This window comes from Haemorhous mexicanus, chromosome 3 (assembly GCF_027477595.1).
Source record: "Haemorhous mexicanus isolate bHaeMex1 chromosome 3, bHaeMex1.pri, whole genome shotgun sequence".
Classification (NCBI taxonomy): Eukaryota; Metazoa; Chordata; class Aves; order Passeriformes; family Fringillidae; genus Haemorhous; species Haemorhous mexicanus.
The window spans coordinates 71,813,238-71,835,750 of NC_082343.1; the positions used below are offsets into that span (position 1 = coordinate 71,813,238).

Here is a 22,513-nt window from a genome sequence, read left to right on the forward strand (position 1 = left end):
AAAGGAATAAAAGCGCAGCACCTTAAAAACTCCTACATTAATTTCTGAAGCATGTGTACAAGTTAAGCAGCTTTGTTTGCCCTTAAGCCCAAAGCATTTCAATACAAATGCTGGGCTTTCATAAAGAGTTTGAGGATGCTTGTATAAGTACCATTGACACTTGATCTGAAAGAACAATTTTGCTAAAAAACTTTTCTTCAATAAATCAAAAACCATGAAATCTTCCCAAAGAAAAAATAGGAAACAGCAAGGTAAGATGTACTTATATACAATTACCAGTTTGGCATTTTCCATGAAAGTATGCCTTTACTTAAGTTTTCACTCTCAGTCAGCATTTTGCCTCAAGCAATTGAAACAAGTGTAAAAGAATGGGGCAGAGGTTTCTTAAATTTATTTCAAGGGAAAACACATCTCTGTAAGTTTAGGCATATAAAAAGAATGAAGTCAAGCAGTTATAGCATAAGACTGATTAACACACTCTTCCAGAAGACTGAACTTTCAGCATGACAGGATTTTCTCATGACTTCAAGTATGAAAGATGTCTTAAATGCAGACAAATAAACATTAAATCATTCCAGCAGAAATAACTGTATGCTTCTTCTACATGGACATTATTCTCCATAATCTCTTAACTCAAAATTAAAAATTAAAACCATGAGGGACTTTTTAAATCTATCTATCTTACCTTACAGCATCTGTATCAAATTGTAAATTTGGTTTATCAATCAATCCCAATGAATACAATTGGTAGGCCAAAGCACATTTCCCCACCATGAACTGGGCTGTGTTAGTGCGATCTAAGCAGTCCACACAGTTGGTTCGGAGGACTCCAGTCTGGTGAAGCAATCCAAATAAAAGATTTATCTTAATCAACAAATTACTACACTCATGATTATTACTTTTTTGCTACTAGCTAAGTCTTATCAAATCTCAAATTATGTCAAAATTTATCTGCTCTGCTGTTTATCCACCCTCAACAAACATATCCCAGTGATCAGCTAGTACAGGAATGGTCACATGCTCTCTAACTTACAAGAAACACTAAATTATGAGTGGCAAGTCAAATCAACAAATGCTTCTTAAGAACATGCCCTGTGTTCAGAGTATGTAAGCCTAACATTCAGGTATAAATTTGATATTGCATGCTTTGCAGTTTAGTCAGTTCTCTTCTGACCTTAAAGGAAGACATGTCTTTAGTTTTATTTTCCTCTAGTGCTGGAAACTGTAACAATGTACAGAATATTCAGCACTGGTGAAAATGTCAGTAACCCATGTTCATTTGTATGAATATGTTATCAGGGTTAAGTATGTGCTTATTCCTCACTTCTGTAGAACATTTTATGACACAGTTTGCTAAAATGCTGCTGGTTTAACTTTCACTGCACTGGTAACATTACAGATTAAACAGTAATGGAAACTAATTTAAAATACAAGCATTTCGCAGACAAAGTCCAGCAAAGATACAATTCCAACACCACAAGGTTTTGGGGTACCATGCAAGAACTTAAGGTCCTAATTCCCAATTAGATTTCTAGGAATAACAGCCATAAAAATATGTACTATAAATATTAATTTAGTAGCAGTCTCTGAGTCACAAATCAGGCATTTAAGTGAAATGATTCACTGTTCTTTGGGAGTGCTGACCTACATCACTATGAACAAAAAAGCACATTTTAGTACCTGCAAGCGACCAGTGGAAACAACACAACCTCCCAGTTCATTCCACCTGAAAAAGAAACAAAACAGAATGACTTTCAAATGATTTCATAGATCATATCATGTATTGATCTACTCAGTGACAAATAGTTACTTCTGGATTTTCAGTGACTCGAGAGACTTCATCTGCAGCAGTCTAAGCAAATACAGTTTCTATTTTTAAAAAAGTTTTAAATTTTGTATTTATAAAACCATAAAATCCACTGGTTAACAACAGATTCAGTAACATTTAGATGACAATTATCTTATTAGTATGCCTCAAAAGAAGTCATTTAGTAATTTCCAAATTAGACAGTCTTAAAATAACAAATAATTTAATTAACATAGAAATTCCAAACAGCTTTCAAAGGAATAGGTGCTATTCATTATGTATCAAATAAATTATAGGTACTTTTCATCTGGACGCAAGATACTGCAGTAGGAATCAGGTCGATTTACAAAAAATCCAGTCTTCTTCACTACACTTTCTGCAATCACATTCAGTCTGTCAAGGACATTGCAAAGTTTGCTGAGGAAAGGGAAAAAAAAAAGGAGACAGTCAAGATACATTAATACTAAAAAAATCTCACTATATAAAAAGTTTTTCCATAATAAAAATGATTTAAAAACAGGCCCATATCACAGCTTTATTCATTCAACTGTAATTATGCTTATAGTTCACTTGGATTCTACAGGAGAGAAAGACTGACTGTACCTAAGCAATTTTGCTTCTTTTTGATAAAAACGTTATATAAATTAGAAGCAGAAGACATAAAAAACCTAAAACTCCTTGATTTTTACATCACACAGATTTTTTTCTACCAAACTTTCTGTGATTCAAAAATATTAAGGAGGCACAAAAGGATGTATGATCATCCTAAATCACACTTCCTTGTTTTATTTGGAAGTTGTAGTTTTGATCAGTAACATTTGCTTTACGTTCAGTAACATTTGCTAATATGTGCATTTCAGCTACAAGCAGTAGTACAGAAAAGAATTTTTCTACCTTTTAGTGTATTTGGCCATATCCCAGGGTATATATATAATTGCATGCTCTGGGGGTAAGAACTGGTTGAGGTATGTCACAGCAGCAACAAGTTCTTCACTGAGAATCCTTTCGTGCTTTCTTTTTTCACGTTCCTTTACCAAAAAGAAAAGGAATTTAACATCAAAATTTTCATTAACAAACATATATAACCCATACACATATACAGGTATGCATATATAATGGAAATCAAAAGTGGAAGCTGTAACAACAGCAGGCAGTTCTTCATAAACAGTACAATTAAAATAAGAACAGAAAAGATAGAAAAATCTGAATAGTCTAGGTTTTTAACAATCATTTTGTATTAGTAGTAAAAGCCACCTGTTTCAACTGTGCATAATCATTGGCTGAAAATGGTATGCTGTAAGTGTAAAGAAGAAAACGCAGAAATAAAAGTGGCAATGTAGATGAAATGGAGAACCACAAAAGAGAAGCAAAAACACAGAAGGGAAAAATCCCATTCAGTTGTGGAATATAGGAGGACAAAGGGAAATTCCTCTCCATTACTGGCAGGAGATGGCAAACAACAGCTCCCATTCTCCCAGTCTTGCAATAATTTTTGAAAATTAGAACTGTGTTGCCATTTCCTGAATATAACATTTGTTTTCATAGAACCACAGAACGGTTTGGGTTAGAAAGACCTTAAGGTCATCTAGTTCCAACCTTGCTTTAAATGGAACCATATTATTTCAGTAGTTTTTAGTACTAAATTTAGTGATAAATTTATTTGGACTTAAATCTAAAGGGTAATAGCAAACACCTGAAAAGAACAATGAAAGATTACTGTAAGAAATCTCTAAACAAGGGAAATTTTGTTTTTGAAGAGCTGTAGTGGAAGCAAAGTTATGTACTATATCCTGTAGGATGAGATTTATGAAGAAAATATTTTCCTTGTAAGCTAATATTAGTTTAAGAACATAACCAAAATTACGCAGTGACTCTACAGAAAGAAACATTAAAAATGTTAAAGTATTAAAATGTACAGAAAGAAATATTAAAAATCAAACACATAGAACATATCCAAAATATTGTACCTTCACAAGATTCAATATAATAATGGGAGAGCCAAATCTCTGAAGCATTTGGTCAAAGTGAAGAGCAGCAACATGTGCATAAGGATCTGCTTGGTCCACTGAAAAAAACATAAATTGAAGATGATAATAAGTGAGCTGTAGAATTTTCCCTTAATAGTACTCTACACAAAAGATGCATTAATTCTCTGGTAGTAATGACACAGTTAAATACTTTCCCCCCTTTTCATGCAAAAGCTGTTAAAAAAAATATTCCCTTTGCCAAATTGCAGGCAATTTCTTAAATTTTCATAAAATGGTTAAACAGAACAATTATTCTGGCCCCATTAATCTCAGCCCAGACATTTTCAACAGGTTTAATATTTTATCCACAATACTAAGATAAATGTAGCTACCTTCACACACAAAATAATACAAAGAAAGCTCACATCTTCAAACAGAAACATTTCCTATTTAATTTCTGAATGTAAAGTCTAAGATGGAGATTTTTTCCATAATTTTTTACTTTGAATTATGGCTTCACAAAGCACAAGTAAACATACAATTTGCTCATTTCTGCAAATTCAGTTTTCACTCATTCTCTCAGATGTTCCTTTAGGACACAACACTAACCATAATCTATCACAAAGAATAATTTGTACACACGTGTTATGGGTGGCTTAGGCATCATGGTTGAAATATCTTGAGACCAGTACAGAGGGACAGACCCTCGAACCTGAACATAGGAAGAATAACTCCCCGCAGAAAATGACATAACTGAAGCATCATAAAGTATTTGTTCAGTTTCCACTTCATTAGCAACATCTCCCTAAACCAAACAGAAATACACATATGATGTAGACATGACATTCAAAGCTGCATGCAGTACAGAGAATTGATCATTACAAACAGAGCACAATTAAACTGTGAGACACTGAAAAACAGTAGTGAGAACAACACTGAAGATTAAATTCCCATTTGTTCCTAATGAATATTACCATTTTTAAACTTTGTTATTTGGGAAATAACATTATCTCTAAGTGCAAAAAACCAAAACAATTTAGAAGTATTAAATTTATTATTTTAGGAACGCCCACAAAAAATGTAATGATACCTGTGATAATATCATCTAATAGCATAATTTACAGGCAAACCCTTTACAACCCTCCAAACCATTTCAGCTCTTCAGTCAGTCAAGTTTAAGCTTTCATACTGGGGAGGGGCAGGAGGAAACAACCCCTAAAATCATATTTGATTTACCTCACAGTTTGCTCCTCGTTTCAGAAAACGTGTTCCAGCAAATTTGCTTGATCTTCTGGCTATCAGAGTGACATATATAGGGCGGCCATATATTAAAAGTTCTTGAAAGAGAAGTTAAGGTTGACAGGTCACATGCAATTTTTTGTTCACTTACTTTATGCACACAAAAATAAGGTCTATCAAAAGTGTATGAAACTGATAGATCTGATTTACTAAAATCACCTTAACAGTGGTGAGTATCACTTCCAGACTTATTTTGCAACTGGTAGAGAACATTCCCTTCCCAACAATCTGTTTTAAGAACTCTGAAAAGCGAATCTACATTGCAATACATCACCCACTTTTCAGAACCTACATAAGAGAAGCAACATTTCTATTTTATGAAATGACAATGGAGGTAAAATAGATACAAGATACACCTAGCACTGCAAATGCTGCTTTTGTGAATACTGGGATTGAAATTTGGGAGATTAATTTTCAGGTGAAGTATATTAGTTACCCTCTAATTATTTGATTGGAAAAACATACAAATTTACAACCACTTGAGTAACAATAACTGAAAGCCAGAGGCAAATATGCTATGGATGCAGTGGTGGCTTTTTTGCAGTCTTTTTCCATTTTACTAAAACTAAACAGAATCAGAGCCTAGTGTGACTACCATTGCTTCCTCAGTGTTAGGGAGGCACAAGAAAGTGTTAAGAAGATATTTACTCACTCCTGCAGCTACAGGCATAATGCTGGTGGTCAGATCCAGCTTTGATTAAATTGGATCACAAATGAAATAGTGGTATATAAAAACAGATCTAGCTTTTTGTCTGAGGACTAAGCCAATGACCAACAGTCTTACAATCATAAAAAAGCAAAATTAAATTTTGCAGACACCGCTAATGTTAACATCATGATTGTTTTTGCTTCCCCAGAAATTTTAAGCTAACATGATAGTGTTGGTGAATAAAACAGAGTGTCTTTGTAATACACTAAATTCTTAACACATAACCTGACATTTCTTTGGACTTTGATATGCATTTGGACTTTTGCTTCTCCTGCTACAATGTACATAGATCCTTTGAACCATTTAAAATAGTATATAGTCAAGAAAAGAGACTTTCACACGTCCTAGTGCTCTTCACACAGCAGGGCTGAAATTCCATCATCGTCTTCAACAGAAAGACAGTAAATACAAGAATTTCTGTAAATCTCAGTAACTAAAAAATGTTTTAGAGAAGATTAGTAAGAGAGCATCTCTATGGCAATGTCATGGTTTAAACACAGCTGAAACCAGACCAGTCAGCAATTCGGTTCTGCTTAGCTTTTGAGCTCTTTTTCCTCAAACATCTGTGAAAAAATACAGCTGAGCCTAAAAATCCTCTCAAGTTCTTTACTACTAAACCCCACACTTATAAACAGAGCCTCACTGAAAATGTTGTCTACCTGTGTTAGGGTCCTCTCACAATAACTATAATTCTTACTTAGAAAGTCATGAAAATAAAAGCTAAACAATAAGTATAAAATTGAATGGTATTTACATGACAAAGAAAGGATTCAATGTTCAAACTGGGTTTTTTCAAAATTAATAAACCAAAATTCATTACAACAGTAGAAGGATACTTGATTGCCCACAGAATCCATGAATAATATACAGCAGCCAGTCACGATGAACAGCACCTCTTACTGCTTCCAGAAGCTTGGCATTCCACACGTACTTTTTGTAAGGCTTACTGCAAATCCCAAATACACCTAGGAAGTGTTACAGTGAAAATGCATTAGCAATTAAGAAACAAGCACCCCTGCTTTAAAATCCAGGACATTGGATCTTTGTTTTCATTTTCCCTTGACATGCAACTCATGTTTACTTGCATCCTTGAGGTTTGCCGAACACAGATAATTCCAGGCACATGCTGAAATTTTATCCAGCCTTTTATGAGGATTTGCAGTTTTTTTAGAGTTGGAGTCACTGTTGTGATTGAGTGCCTTCATGTAGAAGTTACTGATATACTTCAGTATTGAAAAGACATCTCTACAGAGTAGCATCAAAGGATTTGATAACAAGGAAAATAAAGTTGTGAATTCCAGTTGAATTCCTCCATACAGAAGGACTTCATAAGCTGCTCAATTCTGGTTCACCTCTAACTACCTACTAGGTTCTGGAAGATCATGAACATCAATCCTTTTTCACACCATTCAACACAGCTTTCCTAATTTGCACTAAAACCAAGAAACACAAATTAAAGGACTACAAATTAAAATTCTGTTTCTGATATATCTGGAATCAGAGTCTTCTTCTGTTTCGAATATCAAGACCAAGATGCCAACTGTCATTGAAAAGTGGTAGAGGGAATTGAATGAATCTGAATCTTAGAAGAAAGAGGACAAGAATTCTATAGCCTGTATTTTTTCACACTTTTAAAAAATGAAGTTTCTGACAAGACAAATTATATTGTAGCAGTGTGGATGCCAATTATAGCAGACAACTACAGCAGTCAAATGTTTTGCTGGAGGAATAAGGAGTTCTTCTTACAGATTGCAGGTGAAAATGCAGCTGTTGGACAAACTATTGCCACCTAGACCCAACTTACTCTAAGCCCAGGGAAAACTGATGTAACCAAAATATTTCATGAACGAGTTCAGACAGTCAGCAGAAGCTGGTCACAAGCACTTAGCCAGCAATTTTTCCTCTTTCTTACTACTAGCAGCATTACTTTGGTGAGAATTAATTCTTAAATGACAGGTGGTTATTTGTTACACATATTCTATTATTAGCTGGATGAGTAGCACAGAGTGCTGATGGGGTCAAGGTTAGGGCATCTTAATTTCTGATTGTTTTTACAATGACATAAAAGAGATGATGCCTTTGTAAGGATTCCTGAGGGATCCTCCAGATTAGAGTCTTTGCAGAAGAGGAATTATTGCTCTCTTCATTCCTTATGATCCTTTCTGATATTGTAGTATTTGATAACCAGTTGCTGGTATCTTGATATATATGAGCATGTTACTAACATCTTTTTCTTGGGGGCACAGGGGTTTCATTCAACAGAATAAAATCCAATACTAAGAATTTCAGGAGAAACTTTCTCTCTGTGTGTGCATGAAGAAAAAGGGAGAGAAAATAGTTTTTCTCTCTGGCTGCTCGTCTTTATACTCTTATGAATACATTAGGTCCAAACTGAAGGCTGAACTTTCCAACCGAAATGAGTAATTTTTCTTACATTTCTTGACAGGGGTTACTACAGTAAGATGATGCTAACTTCATACAGTTCCTCTGTTGTCAGTGTTCTCTAATATAAAACAAAAAAAATGTATTGGTACTAAATCAGTTATTGCTTTCCACTTTCCTTGTAACTAATTCCTGTTGAGAAACTCAGAAGTCAGTTGAGTAATCAACTGCTGGAAAATGTCAGCATGCTCAGTCATCTTCCCCAATTGCAATGTAACTTAAAACAATGACTACACTCCTCTAGAAATCACATTGTTCACAGTGAAATGTATTTGGCACTTCACAAAATCTTTATTAACTGACAATTGTTAGGACACTACTGACCAACAACAGAAGACATGAATGTTTCTCAAAAGTAAACCTAAGTGGAACATAGATTAAATGCACTCATGACCAACAACATCAGTTTAATTAGATGTGTTTTCTTACCACTTCCCCCCTGTGTTGAAAGTCCTTCATCTTCAAATATATCAAAACTCTCTTGTCGAGTCTGGGTTGTTTCCGTTTTTAATGTCTCAAGTGGCATTCTCAGGATAGTGAGATTATACTGAAGGGAGTGAGACAGATCATAGCTGTAACTGATAGACAGTTAACATTTATTAATAATTGTAGATGCAGAGGATTTTTCTGAAAGCCCTTACTTTCCATCTGTACTTATATTTAAGACAGTACTATTTTATAGAAAAGACTTCTGAACAAGAAACATAGATTCTGATTCTATAATGGCAAATGATACAAATGATTTCCAAAAGAAGCTTTACAAACACAGAAACTGTTTACAGTTTACAAAACTGAAAAATTGTTTATATTCTTCTTTTAACTGAAAACTAAACACATCTTTTGAACAAAGCATATCAAGAAATGTAATTCACCATGTCCCAAGAAGCATTCCAGAAGTTTTAAAAAAGCTATTCCATCAGAAATATCTATATACATTGACAACCTCATTTTTCTGAGATTTAAGTGCTGCTACTTTCTAACTGCTACCTGAACTCAAAACAGCCAAAAACCTGGTCCACAAAAATGGTATCTGTCCCCAAATTTATGATTGCAGCACAGATGCATGTTAAGGTACTGGCTGCTGAATAAAAAAAAAAAGGGGTTTTTTAAATTAGTTCCATAATAGTTGCAAATTTTCCACCTCCTGTCTCTTCTACTAACACTCTATACTAATTTTTTTAAGCTAAAAAGCTAAAAAAAGCTTTTTAATTTTAAGCTAAATTTTTTAAGCTACTAGGCTTCTTCCATAGGAGAAACCAAAGGTACACTACAGTTAAAATCACAAATACTCATGTACTGCCATTTTAGTCTAAGACAAATCAGTGATTACTGGTCCTCACGTAAGTTCTAGATGTTCATTAAAGATCTAAAGAATTATTTAAACATTAGATATTTAGATTTATATCTAAGGATAACAAAGTGTAACTGATGCATCCACATATTTCCATAATAAGGTCCTGACCCATCTGCTAGGGAAAAAATTTCAGTAATATGCTCTGTTTGCATATAACAAAACCTTTAAACAGTATCCCAGTAAGAGACATGTTCAGGCTGTTTCCCCCACTCTCCCCTTAGACCAAATGTTTTCTTATAATTGATTTCTAATTTTCTTCAGGATTTATATAAAAATCATGCAGAAAAATGTGTTATGCTTTCAGCAAAGAACAATTTAAATAAAGTTGAAAGATTAAAAAATATTCTAAACAATAAGAAAGAATACTAGTATTATCCTATGTTTCTCCTTTTGAAAGTGAAAATCAGACTAAATGTGCAGTTTAAACACAGAGCACAAAAACATTTTATGAAAAAATTATTTTAATGAGAAATAATACATAAACAGTAAATTATCTGCCAGTAGGAAAATTTTCATTATGTCACACAGGATTTGTACCAAAAATATACTTTTGTAAAAGCCATTCATTTACTCATATTCTCTACAAGAAATTTTATATATGCAAACTACATATATATCTTAATTCTACAGTTTCAGCTTGGAGAAAGTAAGTCTTCAGGAAGACCTCTCTATGGCCTTCCAGTACTTTTAGAGGGCTTATAAAAAAGGAGGAAGAGCAACTTTTTACATGGGCAGATGGTGATTAGACAAGGGGGAAGGGTTTTAAGCTAAAACTAGAGAGATTTAGGAGGAAATTCTGTACTATGAGTGCAGTAGGGTTGAAACTGGATGATCTGTAAGGTCAGTTCCAGCCCAAAACATTCTATGATTCACTTTATGATAAATGTGTTCATTAGAGTTGCATAAGAATATTCTCCTTTCCCATCTATGTAAAACCACAGAAAAAGTACAAATTTGTCATCTCTAAGCAAAGGAGGTAGTGGGGGGAAGTTGTATAGAATTAGGGCTGGGAGACAATGCATGGAAGAAAAACTCAGGTTTTACACTGAAAAAAATCTTTCACATGCCAAAGCATGAAACACACATAAAACTTGGGTAGGTTTTATCTTCACAGATCCAGCTGTGAAAGCCTTCATTTTCCAAGAGGAAGCATCTTCTAGACTGATACACCGTTTGGTAATTGCAAGGGGGATGTTTTTGAGTTTTTTTGGTGGTTTTTTTTTTTGTTTGTGTTTGTTTGTTTGTTTGTTTTTGGGGTTTTTTTAAGTCTTCAAGTCTTCTTCCACTACTGCCAGGTTTACCACCACATTTCTCTCATTTTTGTGCTGTCCCAAAATAATAATCACTTGATAGTCGCTGGGACACAGAAATTTGTCTTAAGTACGGCATTCATGAAACAATAAACAAGAGAACTGCAATGCCTAGAAAGCTCTATGAAAGACATACCCCACAGAGGATGTATCTTAAATGAGGACCTATTTCTCCACCTTTGCTCCTGAATCAAGGCAAAGCTTTATTTATGGAAAATGAGATCAATAAAGAATAAATAACAAGACAAGCAATCCCTCTGAAACATAATACTTTTCCAAAGAGAGAGCTTCTGCATAATCTGGCAAGGCTGAACAGTCAGTGGAAACAGTAGTTTCAGTGTCTACTTTTGTTCATGCCATTAATAGTTCTGGTTTTTTTAACCTAATAGAGATTAAATTCCTAGCCAATTGATTAAAGGAGAAAGCAGGTTCAAAATACACAGACGAAAATGGACGAGCAGCATGATTGTGTGTCCAGAATATCAACCTAAACGTCTTGGGTATCAAAAACAAAACCTATAATCTTCTAGCAAGTGTAAGTGCAAATTTTTTTAAAGAAATAGTGACTAATACCTACCTAAAATAGAAGTTGCTAGAAAGGTCCACATTTTGAAAGATTCTCAGATACCTAGCAAAATAATTCAAGTTGGAGGAAAAATTATTATTTTAACAAGACAGACTATAAGATGTCATTCAAAGGATCACAGAAAAGAAATTACACTTAAATACTGAATCTTGCCCCATGTTCCCTTCCTATCTTACTGTAATTGTTTTGACAGGTAATTAGAATGTCAGTACATGGAATAAATAAATCAAATACCCTTTAAAAAAAAACACCAAAAAACAAAACTAATGTCTACTCATATACATACTCTGTTTCTCTACGCAGCTGTAAAGTTGTGATTCTATTTTCCACTTATGCACATCAAATTTTTCAGGACATAAAAAAGAAAACTCTCAAAAATACTACAAAACAAATAAAACTTTTCCATTACTCTCAAATAAATGAACAAGAAAAGAAATATCTAGTAAAATTTGTTGCAGCCTTGCAAATTCCCAGAAGAAACCATTACATTGTCTGTGAATAATACAATGGCAGACACCATAACTATGTAGGTTAGATAACATGGTCTGCTGCACTCTAAGAGGAGAGACTGAGGTCTGGGATCAATCCCATCTTAAAGAAGAAACTTTTTAAATATTTAATACTAGCTTGGTTCTTTACCTGACATCAATTTATCATAAATCATCACTTTTTGACTATTCACACTTAGTACAGACTGTTTACAGTCTACTGATACCAGTTGCCTCCTATTTCATGGAAGCAAAGTCACCCAACCCTGATAAAAACATAAAGGCTTAAACTTCTCTCTTAATAAAAAAGTCCCTGAAAAGAAAAAGCTGTTAAACTTACCAGTGAATCTTTTCACCACCCTTTACAACTGCAACAGTCACAAGATTCTGACAGCACAGAATCATTTAATAATCTATTCAGCACCTCTTGAAGGGCACAAAAGATCTCTTCTGGTGAGATTAACATCATGCAAAAGCTACTAAATAAAGAACAGTGCCCCAAATTGTACAAACCAATATTAGCATTACTTTGCCCTTGCAGGAACAATGCTTATATTTGACACTTGGTGCAGATTTGCTAAACTTAGCTGTGACATGGAGATGTGGATAATAAACTCTAGAAGACTATAACAGCTGTATTTACTCTCCAGGCTAGATGCCATGGAACTTGTAGTCTATTTTCCAACCAACAAGATAAAATGGCTTGAATGACATAGTAATACAAAAAACCCCATGACTGAAGTTCCCAGGTGCAGTTCAACATTGTTTAGAAAATATTCAAGAACACACTAATTACCAGCATTATTTACCTGGCCTCATCTGGATGACTGACTCTTACAGAGTCATTTGGAATGTAGATCATATTTGTATCTTCTATTTTATATATTGCATGACCTCCAATATCTGCCATTTTTCTTCTTTTTGTTATTAACACAATGTAATAGCCTTCTAAAAACCTGACAAAACCTGTTAAAACAGTATTACAATGCTTTTAGTTGCATATTTGTGTTTATTTGATAAAACATATTTAGCAAAACAGTATCAGGATTGTCTCAAGACTTTAAAGAATTTTTAATTTGTTCTGAATGTTATATGCATATACATATATACGTACAGAGTCTTAAAATTCACTCCCATTAATCAATAAAATACATTGTTTTTTCTTATTTCCCCTCCCACTGTGGGTATTTTTAATACTAGGTAGCAGAGTTAGGACACTGAAAATTTGGACTATGTTTCTGTCTACTTAACATACTTATATTTGCTTTTGACAAGTCTCTCATTGTTCAGAGTGAGGCACACTATTTACTTCAGATACTAAAGGTTAATTTTCCAGTGTAAGGAAGAATCCCAGACTCCAATTTTCTTTTCAGGTTCATGTACTCTCTGCTGGGGAAGGACACAGAACAGCAAAAGAAGTTGTGGGTAAAACAACACCTTTCTGCTCTCTCTCCTTAACTGAATTCCTGGAACTGAATTTGACTAGAGCAGCATCTCCCCCAAATCAGCCACTCAGAGTATCAGGGGTACTCCTTTTTTTCCTGTTTCTTCTCTCAGATATCAACACTTGACCCTGCTGAAACACAGAAGGCTATGAAGGTAGAACAGATAGTGTCTGGTTTTATTGCCTATAAAAAGATGGCTTCTGAAGCCTCCATCCTCATTCCCTGCAGGGCATAGCCATGCTTCTTCATGGAGTGCCTCCTTTGGATACTTCTATTATATATGACTGGGAAAAAATGTAACAAACCTTTAAATACAACACAAACATAGAAATTCAAAAGAAAAATAGAAATACATAAAAACCCCTGAACTCAAATGTGGTACAAATACAATATAATACAGTAGTAATATGGTTTAATAAGTAATAAATTACATTAATTAGCTATTGGAGGTAGCTGCTCTGATAGGTTACTGAGAGCTTGAAACTCACTCACTACTGTACTATAAACAAATAAATTAAATTGGGGAGGGAGATGATGATGATGATGATGATGACATGATACAAATGGACCCTCACAATTAATAGTTTTACTTGTATTTACACTCAGTTCTTTTAGCTTTGCAGTACAAAGTAAAGAAGAAGGATGAGGAGAGTACACATTTTCCTCCCTGTCTCTGCTGGAGGCTGCAACGTGATCGAATGAACTGCAGTCTTTTCTTCCACCTTATTAGCCCCCCTTGGAAAAATGCTCTCACCTGAACAAAGACAGGAGGCCCTGCTGACAATAAGAAACAAACCTTCCATTTGAAGCAGACTATCGAATTTCAGTTTGTTAAATAGTAGTCACAGTTCTTCCTGTATCCTCCAGGTACTAAAATCACTTATGTGAACAGTCTCTGTTCTTTGAATTTCACCAGACATTACAGAAAAGTCTGACAAGGAACTGAGCCTTTCTCTCTGGCCTGGTTCCCTCCCTTTAAAAGCAATTTCCACTTTTAAACACTACACAGTAAACCAGAACTCAGTCTATCAGCACCCCCATTCTGAGTGCACTGAATGTACTGCATCTGGTTAATGAAATAACTAGAGGACAGAACAAGGCTGTTCTTTACAATTTTAGGAAAAATAGCCCTGTTCTTCTGACCTGAGCCAGGAGGCAGAAATAAACAACCAGTTGCATTCCTTCAAATTACATGTTTATACGGAAATGGTCTAAATCATGTAATTTGAAAGTATATAATCTGATAAGAGAGTCTGTTACTTCTAAAGAGTCATCTAGAAATACATATACCATATCTGTTAACCAATACATTTGTGCAGCTACAGAAACTCTCCTGTTACGAACAGTATGTATAAACAGGCATACAATTGGGATGCAAAATTTTAACTGACTGCAACCACTTTTCAACCAAATATTTATCACATATTTAGACAGTAAGCACTGATGGCTTATGCAAAAAACCCAAAAACTCAGTGCTGCAAGGCTGTTAGAAGCTCCTTTAGGTTTATCCATATTATGAATACCCTTAAATCAGTAAGAAACATAAACAACATCTGAGGAATTTCTGAAAAGCTGGATGTACTGATGAGTTCCAAAATGCTTCAAAGACAAAAGGAATGAAGAATAAAGTTTGCTTAATTTGCCACTTTGGATTAGAATAGTATTTTATTGTGTTTTGATAGTTATGCAAAATTCAGAAGCATCCTTTAAAGTAACTGCATTCTCCACTTTCTCTGCAGCTTTGGCTTCAGATGTCCAGGTGTATAATGACTCTAATAAACCACAAATATTCTTGAGAGCTGTCACAGCACATATTAACATTTACTTTAGAGACATCAGTCATCTGACCTCAGTATCAGATATTAGGCAGGAAAGCAGTGCCCTTCAGATGAAGTTAGAAGTTATTAAATCCTTGAAGCAATGCTTGAGGATTATGGACAGCTGAGCAACATTTTAAAATTCAGCTGACATACCAGTCAGTTATACTTGTTCAAACATGAAAAAAAAAATATTTAAATATGTCACTGCAAAAAGTTAACCAAACTGAAAAGTAATCTTTCTGAATAGTATGTGATAAAGAAATATAACCTAATAAAGAATGTTGACTTTCATTTTCTTTTTAAAAAGCATTCTGTGAACTCTGGAATTCAGGAGCCAGGTTCCACATGATTTGTATTCAAGATCAGCTGAGCTTGGTAAGATCGTCAACCAAGTTTCTAGAGTTTGGCTACTTCCTAGATCTGTCCCTTACTGACAAAGAAAAGACTGGCTACAGCATAACTTTCACTCCTGTATTGGCCACCTGTTTTCAAAAAATACACAGAAACTTACTTATCTTTGAGCATGAAAAATTTCTAAATCTTCTTTAGTTTCATAAATAAATAAAATCAGGAGAGACAGAAAGATACACAACATGACACAATAAGCCTCACCTCCCAGGAAAACAAAAGTTTTTATAAAATCAATCAAAACACTTACCTACTATACCAAAAGCAGAGACAGCTCGAGATAACCCAGAAGAGCCCTTCTGCCCCATCTTGGTTCTGTTCCCCAGGTCTAAACGACCAAGAAGTTCCCTCACCTCTTGTTGGGTATAAACATGCTTTAAAAGAAAAAGCCACAGAAGTTACTGTTTTGGTAGTTAATTATTATTTCATGTCAGAGAATAAAAAATTTGCTTAATCTGCGAAATATACAATAAACCAAAGGCCTACTCTACATTCTTTATTTCCCATTTCAGTGCTTCCAACAAGTAACTGGTATTATTGGACTGGGACAAAAGCTCAGCAACAAAATACAGAGGCACTTACCTTATCATCAATTATAACCAAATCCTTTGGTTCAGTGCGATCTATTTTCAAAACACGGTATTTGGTTTCTGCAGGATTACTTCCAACCAGAAAATATCTCTACACAAAAGAAAACCAAGAAAATAAGTCAGAATATTATACAAGATAAAGCAACAAAACCCAGTGTAACTTAGGACATCAGCAATGCCATTTACATTTTGCCTAGACTAGATCCACTACTACTAACATCAAATATGCAGTATTACATATGGATTGTTAATGAACTGTTTTAGACACCAGCATCTTAGGAGGTATATTTGTATACAACCAACCTCTACAATTTAAAAGACCTCTTTCTCTCCTTTTTACAAGCAGGAAAGAAAATTTAAAATCAAAGCTTAAACCCTGTTTAGAGAAGATAAACTTTAACTTACACCAGGTACAACCCTACCCCAGCCATTACTGTGTTTTCACTTGCTCTGTAAAATTTAGCAGAAGCTTATACATGAGTTTTACAGTTTTCATGATCTAAAACTTCTGTTGCTATATCGTACACCTTTGTTATTTCTGTCAACTAGTCTTTCCTGATCCATACTAAACACTGCAAAATTGTAAGTACCTCCGTAATGCAAGTTTTCTTCTATTTTTATTTATATTTGCTATTATATTCTTCTCCACAATGATCTTTTACAAAACTGAAATTTTATGATTAACAATACTACTGTTTAAAAAAATTAGATTTAATTCACATTTAAAATATGAAAGAATGACCACAGGTAAACATATAATCTGTCAATTTTTTATGTAAGGAGATCAAACCATAAATTAATTTCTACTTTTAGAGGAATTAACAATAAGCACAGGTTGCAGGACTGACTTGCTAAAAGTAGCTCTCATTTTTTCTAATTCACTTAATCAGTGTGGTGCTATCACAGCAAGGTGGAACTCATTAATTCCTGGTAGGAAAGCATGGCAAATTCATGTGCATCTATGCAGTCAGCCCTTAACTCTAAGAGTCACATGGATTTAAGACGTGGGAAAAGAAATCAATAATTATATTCATACAAACCTCACAATTTCATAATTTATACCAATTAGATGTTAAGAAACATCTTTACTCTCAAAATATTTAAGGTGAAAAAAGAACTTAAAGACCTCTTCAACTTCCTTGAATTCACAAAAGCATATAGATATTCAGTAAGCTCTAAACAGGAAAAAAATTACTTAACTTTAAAAGCCATAAAAGGAAACACCACCAACTTCTGGCTCCACCTTGTACACTAACATTACTGTGGTAACTGAGTGGTAAGTTTTGTTTTTTACTCCCAAATGAGAGTAAGAAGGCCCTCCAAATTCATATACCATCACAACACTCCCTCACTGAAGCCTTTGAGGCAGCGCTTTGGCACAGGAAAGTGTTTGCTACAGGGTTTTTTCCAGCACTGATGTCCTGCAGTGCACAGCCCAGGCTCCCAGTCTGGCCTCCTCAGAGCAGCCTCTGCAGGGGATCCCTTAGTGCCAAGCTCTTGCTTCCCAGGAGGGAAATCACAAGGACAGTGCACGGCACCAAATGGTACAGATCTTCTGCTGCTATCACCCACCATCAGCAAGAAACACCAAACCACCAAGACACACACTTGCTTTGACCATGCCATTAGCCCATCTTTTTCTTTTGCAGCAAAAGTGAATGGGCAGAGGGAAATATACTCATTTGTAATACTCAGATGATAAGTTAGTATGCATTTCAGGAGTGCAGCTTCTTTATTTGTAGAAAACTGTTAGTTAATTAAAGGTAAACAATTTTAAGCATTGCATAATACTGCAATACAGCACAGCGATGCCCCACTATGTCCAGCTCACTAAATGAGTGCAATTTCTTCCCAAAGTGACACCTATGGTTACCAACAAATAATACTGATTAAAAATAGAAGAGCAAAACTCTAAGATGCTTTCCTAATGGCAATTTGGACCATAGAGCACATTTAAAATTGTAACACACATGACACACGGGGAGGGAGGGAGGGAGGGAGGGAGGGAGAGATGGATATAGAGTTGCAAATCCCATTTCTAAGGAAGTTCAGCTGGATACTTCTTCATTATCATGTTAATTAACTAATAAAACAAAGAAGTGCTATGAGGAATGCATCACTCACATCACCTTGGCAGCTGCAACAGAGGGCTGTGCACTGCTACAGGGCCAGCATTAGGTGCTGCTGCTGCTGCTTAGAACAGCAGCAGCAGAGTTAGATTAGATGAGAAGTAATTGTACCTGCAGACCATGGAAGCAACCACCACAATGAATGGTACTTACCAGGCTCTCTGAAGTCATTTAAAGACTAATTTAAGGGGTTTAAGGTGGAGAACCAGGCTGTGTAATGTATTAAGGAAGGTCACTTGAGAGCAGCATCAAACCTGAGCATCAATAGACCTAAAGTAAGGCAGGCAATGAGAAATCTATCTTTAGCAAATGGGCATGTTACCCACTGCATGTCAGAGGATATTGATATTCTTGTGGAAGTAATAAAGGAAACATCTGCAAAAACTTTTGAATTGGGTTAGTGTTCAAAACTAGGAACCCAAAATTAGACCTCTGCTCGGGAAGTTTTCAGGACTCGCTAACAACGCCAGAATTACTTGAAAAATTTGATTGAATATGAGTGGGCCTGATATGCCTACTCATATTCAATCTCCAAGATCTGAAAGAAAAACAAAGATAGCATGAAAACTAATGACTAAAAAAAAAAATACACAAAAAGACACTTCAGCATTAGCTGTTTCTGCTACCTAATTTATGCATCTAATGAATACATAAGTCTGTCTTACTGGATGGCACAGCTCAAATAAAACAGTATCAGTGATATGTGCTGCAATTATATTTCCCATCACATGAATACTAAGAAATTATAAAGAAAAATACCAAATCAACACAACACAGAGCATGCAACAGCAAATAAATTTCTATGGTTGTAATATAATTGTAAAATTAATCAAAGCTAAAATGTGCTGTAGTGTTTACAACTCTTTTGATTAACAGAAATTGTTACAATAAAAAAAAGAGTAAAAGCTACGGAAACCTTTCTGAAGTATTTATCCTTATTACTTCATTCTGTTTATTACTAAGTTGAACTGAATAATTTGAAGCATTTCCCAAGTGTCTCAAACAATTCCACTCCACAGCACAGCCAGTGCATTTAGATAAACAGGCAACTTTGACCAACAAAGTTACTTTTTCCAGAGAACAGAAACGCAGCAGAAACTGCTGGCTCCCTCACCCTGCTCTGGCCAGAGCCCTCCAACCACACCTGAGGTGACCCTTGCTGCTTCCAGGTTTACTGTGCCTCTGGCCTTTGCTGAAATTTGTTAACAAGCACATTTTACCAACTATGGCAACACACCAGGCAGCTACAAGAGCTGGACTGAAGCTTAATTTATTGCACAATTATCACTAAGCAACCACAAGATAGAACAGCATTAGTCATTTCCACCTGGGACTGAGTTTTAACCAAAGCAATCTAATTGAAAGGCTTTACACCATCTTTTATCAATCTTTTGATTCAGCCAAAGCAAGCAAAACAGCTTCTTCTAAAAGGAGTTGAAAAAAAACCAAAAAGACTTACTGAAATTTTTTGGTTTTTAATGGTAGGATAATAGTTTTGAAATCAAACATTCTGCTTACTTATATTTTTTTCTTTTCTTCTTTAAGATTACTTCTTAGAACTCTGAGTCTATTACTATGATTTATTTCTTTGTATCGACTAATTATGATTAAGAAATGCTAGCACAGCAAAAAAATTTTCAATCCTCAGTTAAAAAGCTTCAAAGAGCTTAATCCGCAGGGAAAAAAAGCACAAAAATACACTACAAGTTGAAAAATAGGCAGTGCACTAATACAGCCAAGTTTCAAATCTTCAAATAGCATTAAGAAAACACTTATGATTTTTCACAAAAACCTTGCAAACAATACCTGTTGAGACCATGGATGTGTCTAAAAACATGAAGCCCAGAAGAAGTGGGTTCGCCATGGCCATCTTCCAGATGCTCTCTCACTCCCCCTCCTCAACAGAACAGGCACAGAAAATAAGATGGAAAAGGTGATGGGTCAGGACAGAAAGATTGCCTAACATTTACCATTACAGGCAAAACTGTCTTGACCTGGGGAGAAGGTATGTAATTTACTGACAGTTAAAACGGAATCATAGTATAAATACACCTCAATGTAAAAACTCCACTCTGCTCCTTCTTTGTACAGGACCTAGGGTAATTCTGGAAGTGCCTGTCTTTCATGTCTCATGGAAACTGGCAGAATGACACGAAGAAAGGAGGACATGATAAGGCACAAAGAGAGGTACCTGGAAAAGCAGAGTGGTCTGCATCCCATAATCTGTTGAAACTCTTCAAAAGAAGCTCCTTCAACAGGAGAAATTTTAACAACTTTTGCTGCCAAGCACCACCACCTGGGCATGTAGGAACAGGTACCCATGCTGCATCGTACAAACCACAGAATTTTGTGAATCGCTTTTGTCCCAAGACAACCAATGCTTTTTGGCCCCAAACAGGACTTTTGTCTTGCTAATCCATTGAAGGATACCTCCAGATTCTCCCTTCTAATTCTCAGCTAAATCTATTAATTATCTATCTATACATTTTTCTTTAGACAAATACCTATTTGCTCTTTAGCATCTATTCTGCTGGAATGCTTTCAGAAAAATAAGTAACTGGGTGCCTTTCCAGCACTCACTTCAATAGACTAAAGAAGTCTTGCTGTCCCTTTACTCCTCTCAAGACATTGCTAGCACGTATGTTACCTCACCAGACCTTCAATGGACCTATTCCTGGGTGAATTCTTGTTTCTTAGATGAATATGGACTGTGAATCTACACAATATACCATACAAGATTTTATTCTAGAGATACATTAGTATTTTTCATTAATGACCATATCACAAATAACCACATCTCTCTTCTGCAGAGCTGTAATTCATCAGCAGCTCAACCCTACCTCTCTTTCAGAATAAAACACCCAGATCCTCCTCCTTCTCCTCTACTGCTTCTGAATTTATAAACTCTCAGTAAACTTTCATTGGTGTGTAATCTATTGTAAGGTACATGAACTTTATAGTACACCATTATACTTCAAATTATTTCTTTTATCTACTCCTGAGGATCATCATAATTTCTTGCTTTATTGTGCTCTGATTATCCTAATTATTTACAATACCTTAAAAGACTAATCAGATCTGGTCCCCGTTTTGAGCTAACAACATCAATGAAAATTCTTAAGTACATCACTCCTTAAAACATTACTTGAAAAAAATCATCCCATCAGATGATTCCTCATTCACTCCACACTAATTTATCTACTAATTTCTCTGCTAAGCTTCATCCCTCCATAATAGAGATTTTCCCTGTGGCACTGCATCTCCATAGAGGATTTGATTTAAATACATAAGGCCATCTAATTTTTAGATTAAAATGTGCAATACAACCAGTATTGCACATTTTCTCTAAGTCTAGACAATGTTTTATGTCATTTGCCTGAATTTGCAATTACTTTCCTATATGCAGGACTTCAGAATGGATTAAATATTCCATTTGTCATAGTCCAGTCACAGCACTACCCTTGACTTGAGCAACTTGAAAATATTCAGAGTCATTTCACTGGTTAGTATATTTATTTTTACCTCAACACTGATTGATCCCTTTTTCATAACCTTATTCTTGTTACTCACTTTCTCTTCAACCCTTGTTCAGTACATTCATCCTCAAAGTAAATTTCTACTTTAAACAGAGGATAACATTTATTTAGTTTTTAGGGCCATAACAAACTCAGTTTTAGTAATAAAAATCTGTAATAGAAAGTGCCTATTTTTATTCGTCCTTTGCTACATTAAAATAAATACCTTTTTTTTTTCCATTAAATCATTACCTTTAAATACACCAATTTGTGATCATTTATCCACAAGCCTCCCATCCAGAAGGGTGGATTCATACCAAAACCAAATCTGTATGTGTATCTCTCTCCTGTTGCTCTAGTGATCATATAATGAAACCCAGGACAACATGGAACAAAAGAAATAAAACCCATGCTGCCAGAACTTAGGCAGACATTTGTAGCTACATCTTTCACATCAAGTGAGATGCATCCACCTTTGAACTTTAGTTTTGCTCTGCCTGAATAGCACATATCCTTCAAAACTTGTGTTCTCATCACTGCTATGGCACCATCTACCTGCCCTGTTCATAAATACCCTCAGAGCCCACATACATGAGTAGATCAACCTTCTCTATTTTATAGCCAAAAATCCAGCAGTATGGCAA

General features: G+C 35.1%; 1 protein-coding gene across 1 annotated transcript in view; it reads right to left on the reverse strand.

The window, feature by feature from the left end:
* FIG4 (FIG4 phosphoinositide 5-phosphatase) overlaps positions 1-22,513 on the reverse strand; it is a 51,982-nt gene that overhangs the window by 25,352 nt on the left and 4,117 nt on the right. The window contains exons 2-14 of the mRNA XM_059842310.1: positions 16,218-16,316; positions 15,886-16,009; positions 12,772-12,928; positions 11,466-11,516; positions 8,654-8,802; positions 6,619-6,747; positions 5,011-5,111; positions 4,417-4,579; positions 3,775-3,872; positions 2,702-2,835; positions 2,108-2,224; positions 1,681-1,726; positions 686-834 (exon numbers count right to left, since the gene is read on the reverse strand). Coding sequence (XP_059698293.1) covers positions 686-834; positions 1,681-1,726; positions 2,108-2,224; positions 2,702-2,835; positions 3,775-3,872; positions 4,417-4,579; positions 5,011-5,111; positions 6,619-6,747; positions 8,654-8,802; positions 11,466-11,516; positions 12,772-12,928; positions 15,886-16,009; positions 16,218-16,316 — 1,517 coding nt within the window. The remainder of the gene's footprint in view (positions 1-685; positions 835-1,680; positions 1,727-2,107; positions 2,225-2,701; positions 2,836-3,774; positions 3,873-4,416; positions 4,580-5,010; positions 5,112-6,618; positions 6,748-8,653; positions 8,803-11,465; positions 11,517-12,771; positions 12,929-15,885; positions 16,010-16,217; positions 16,317-22,513) is intronic.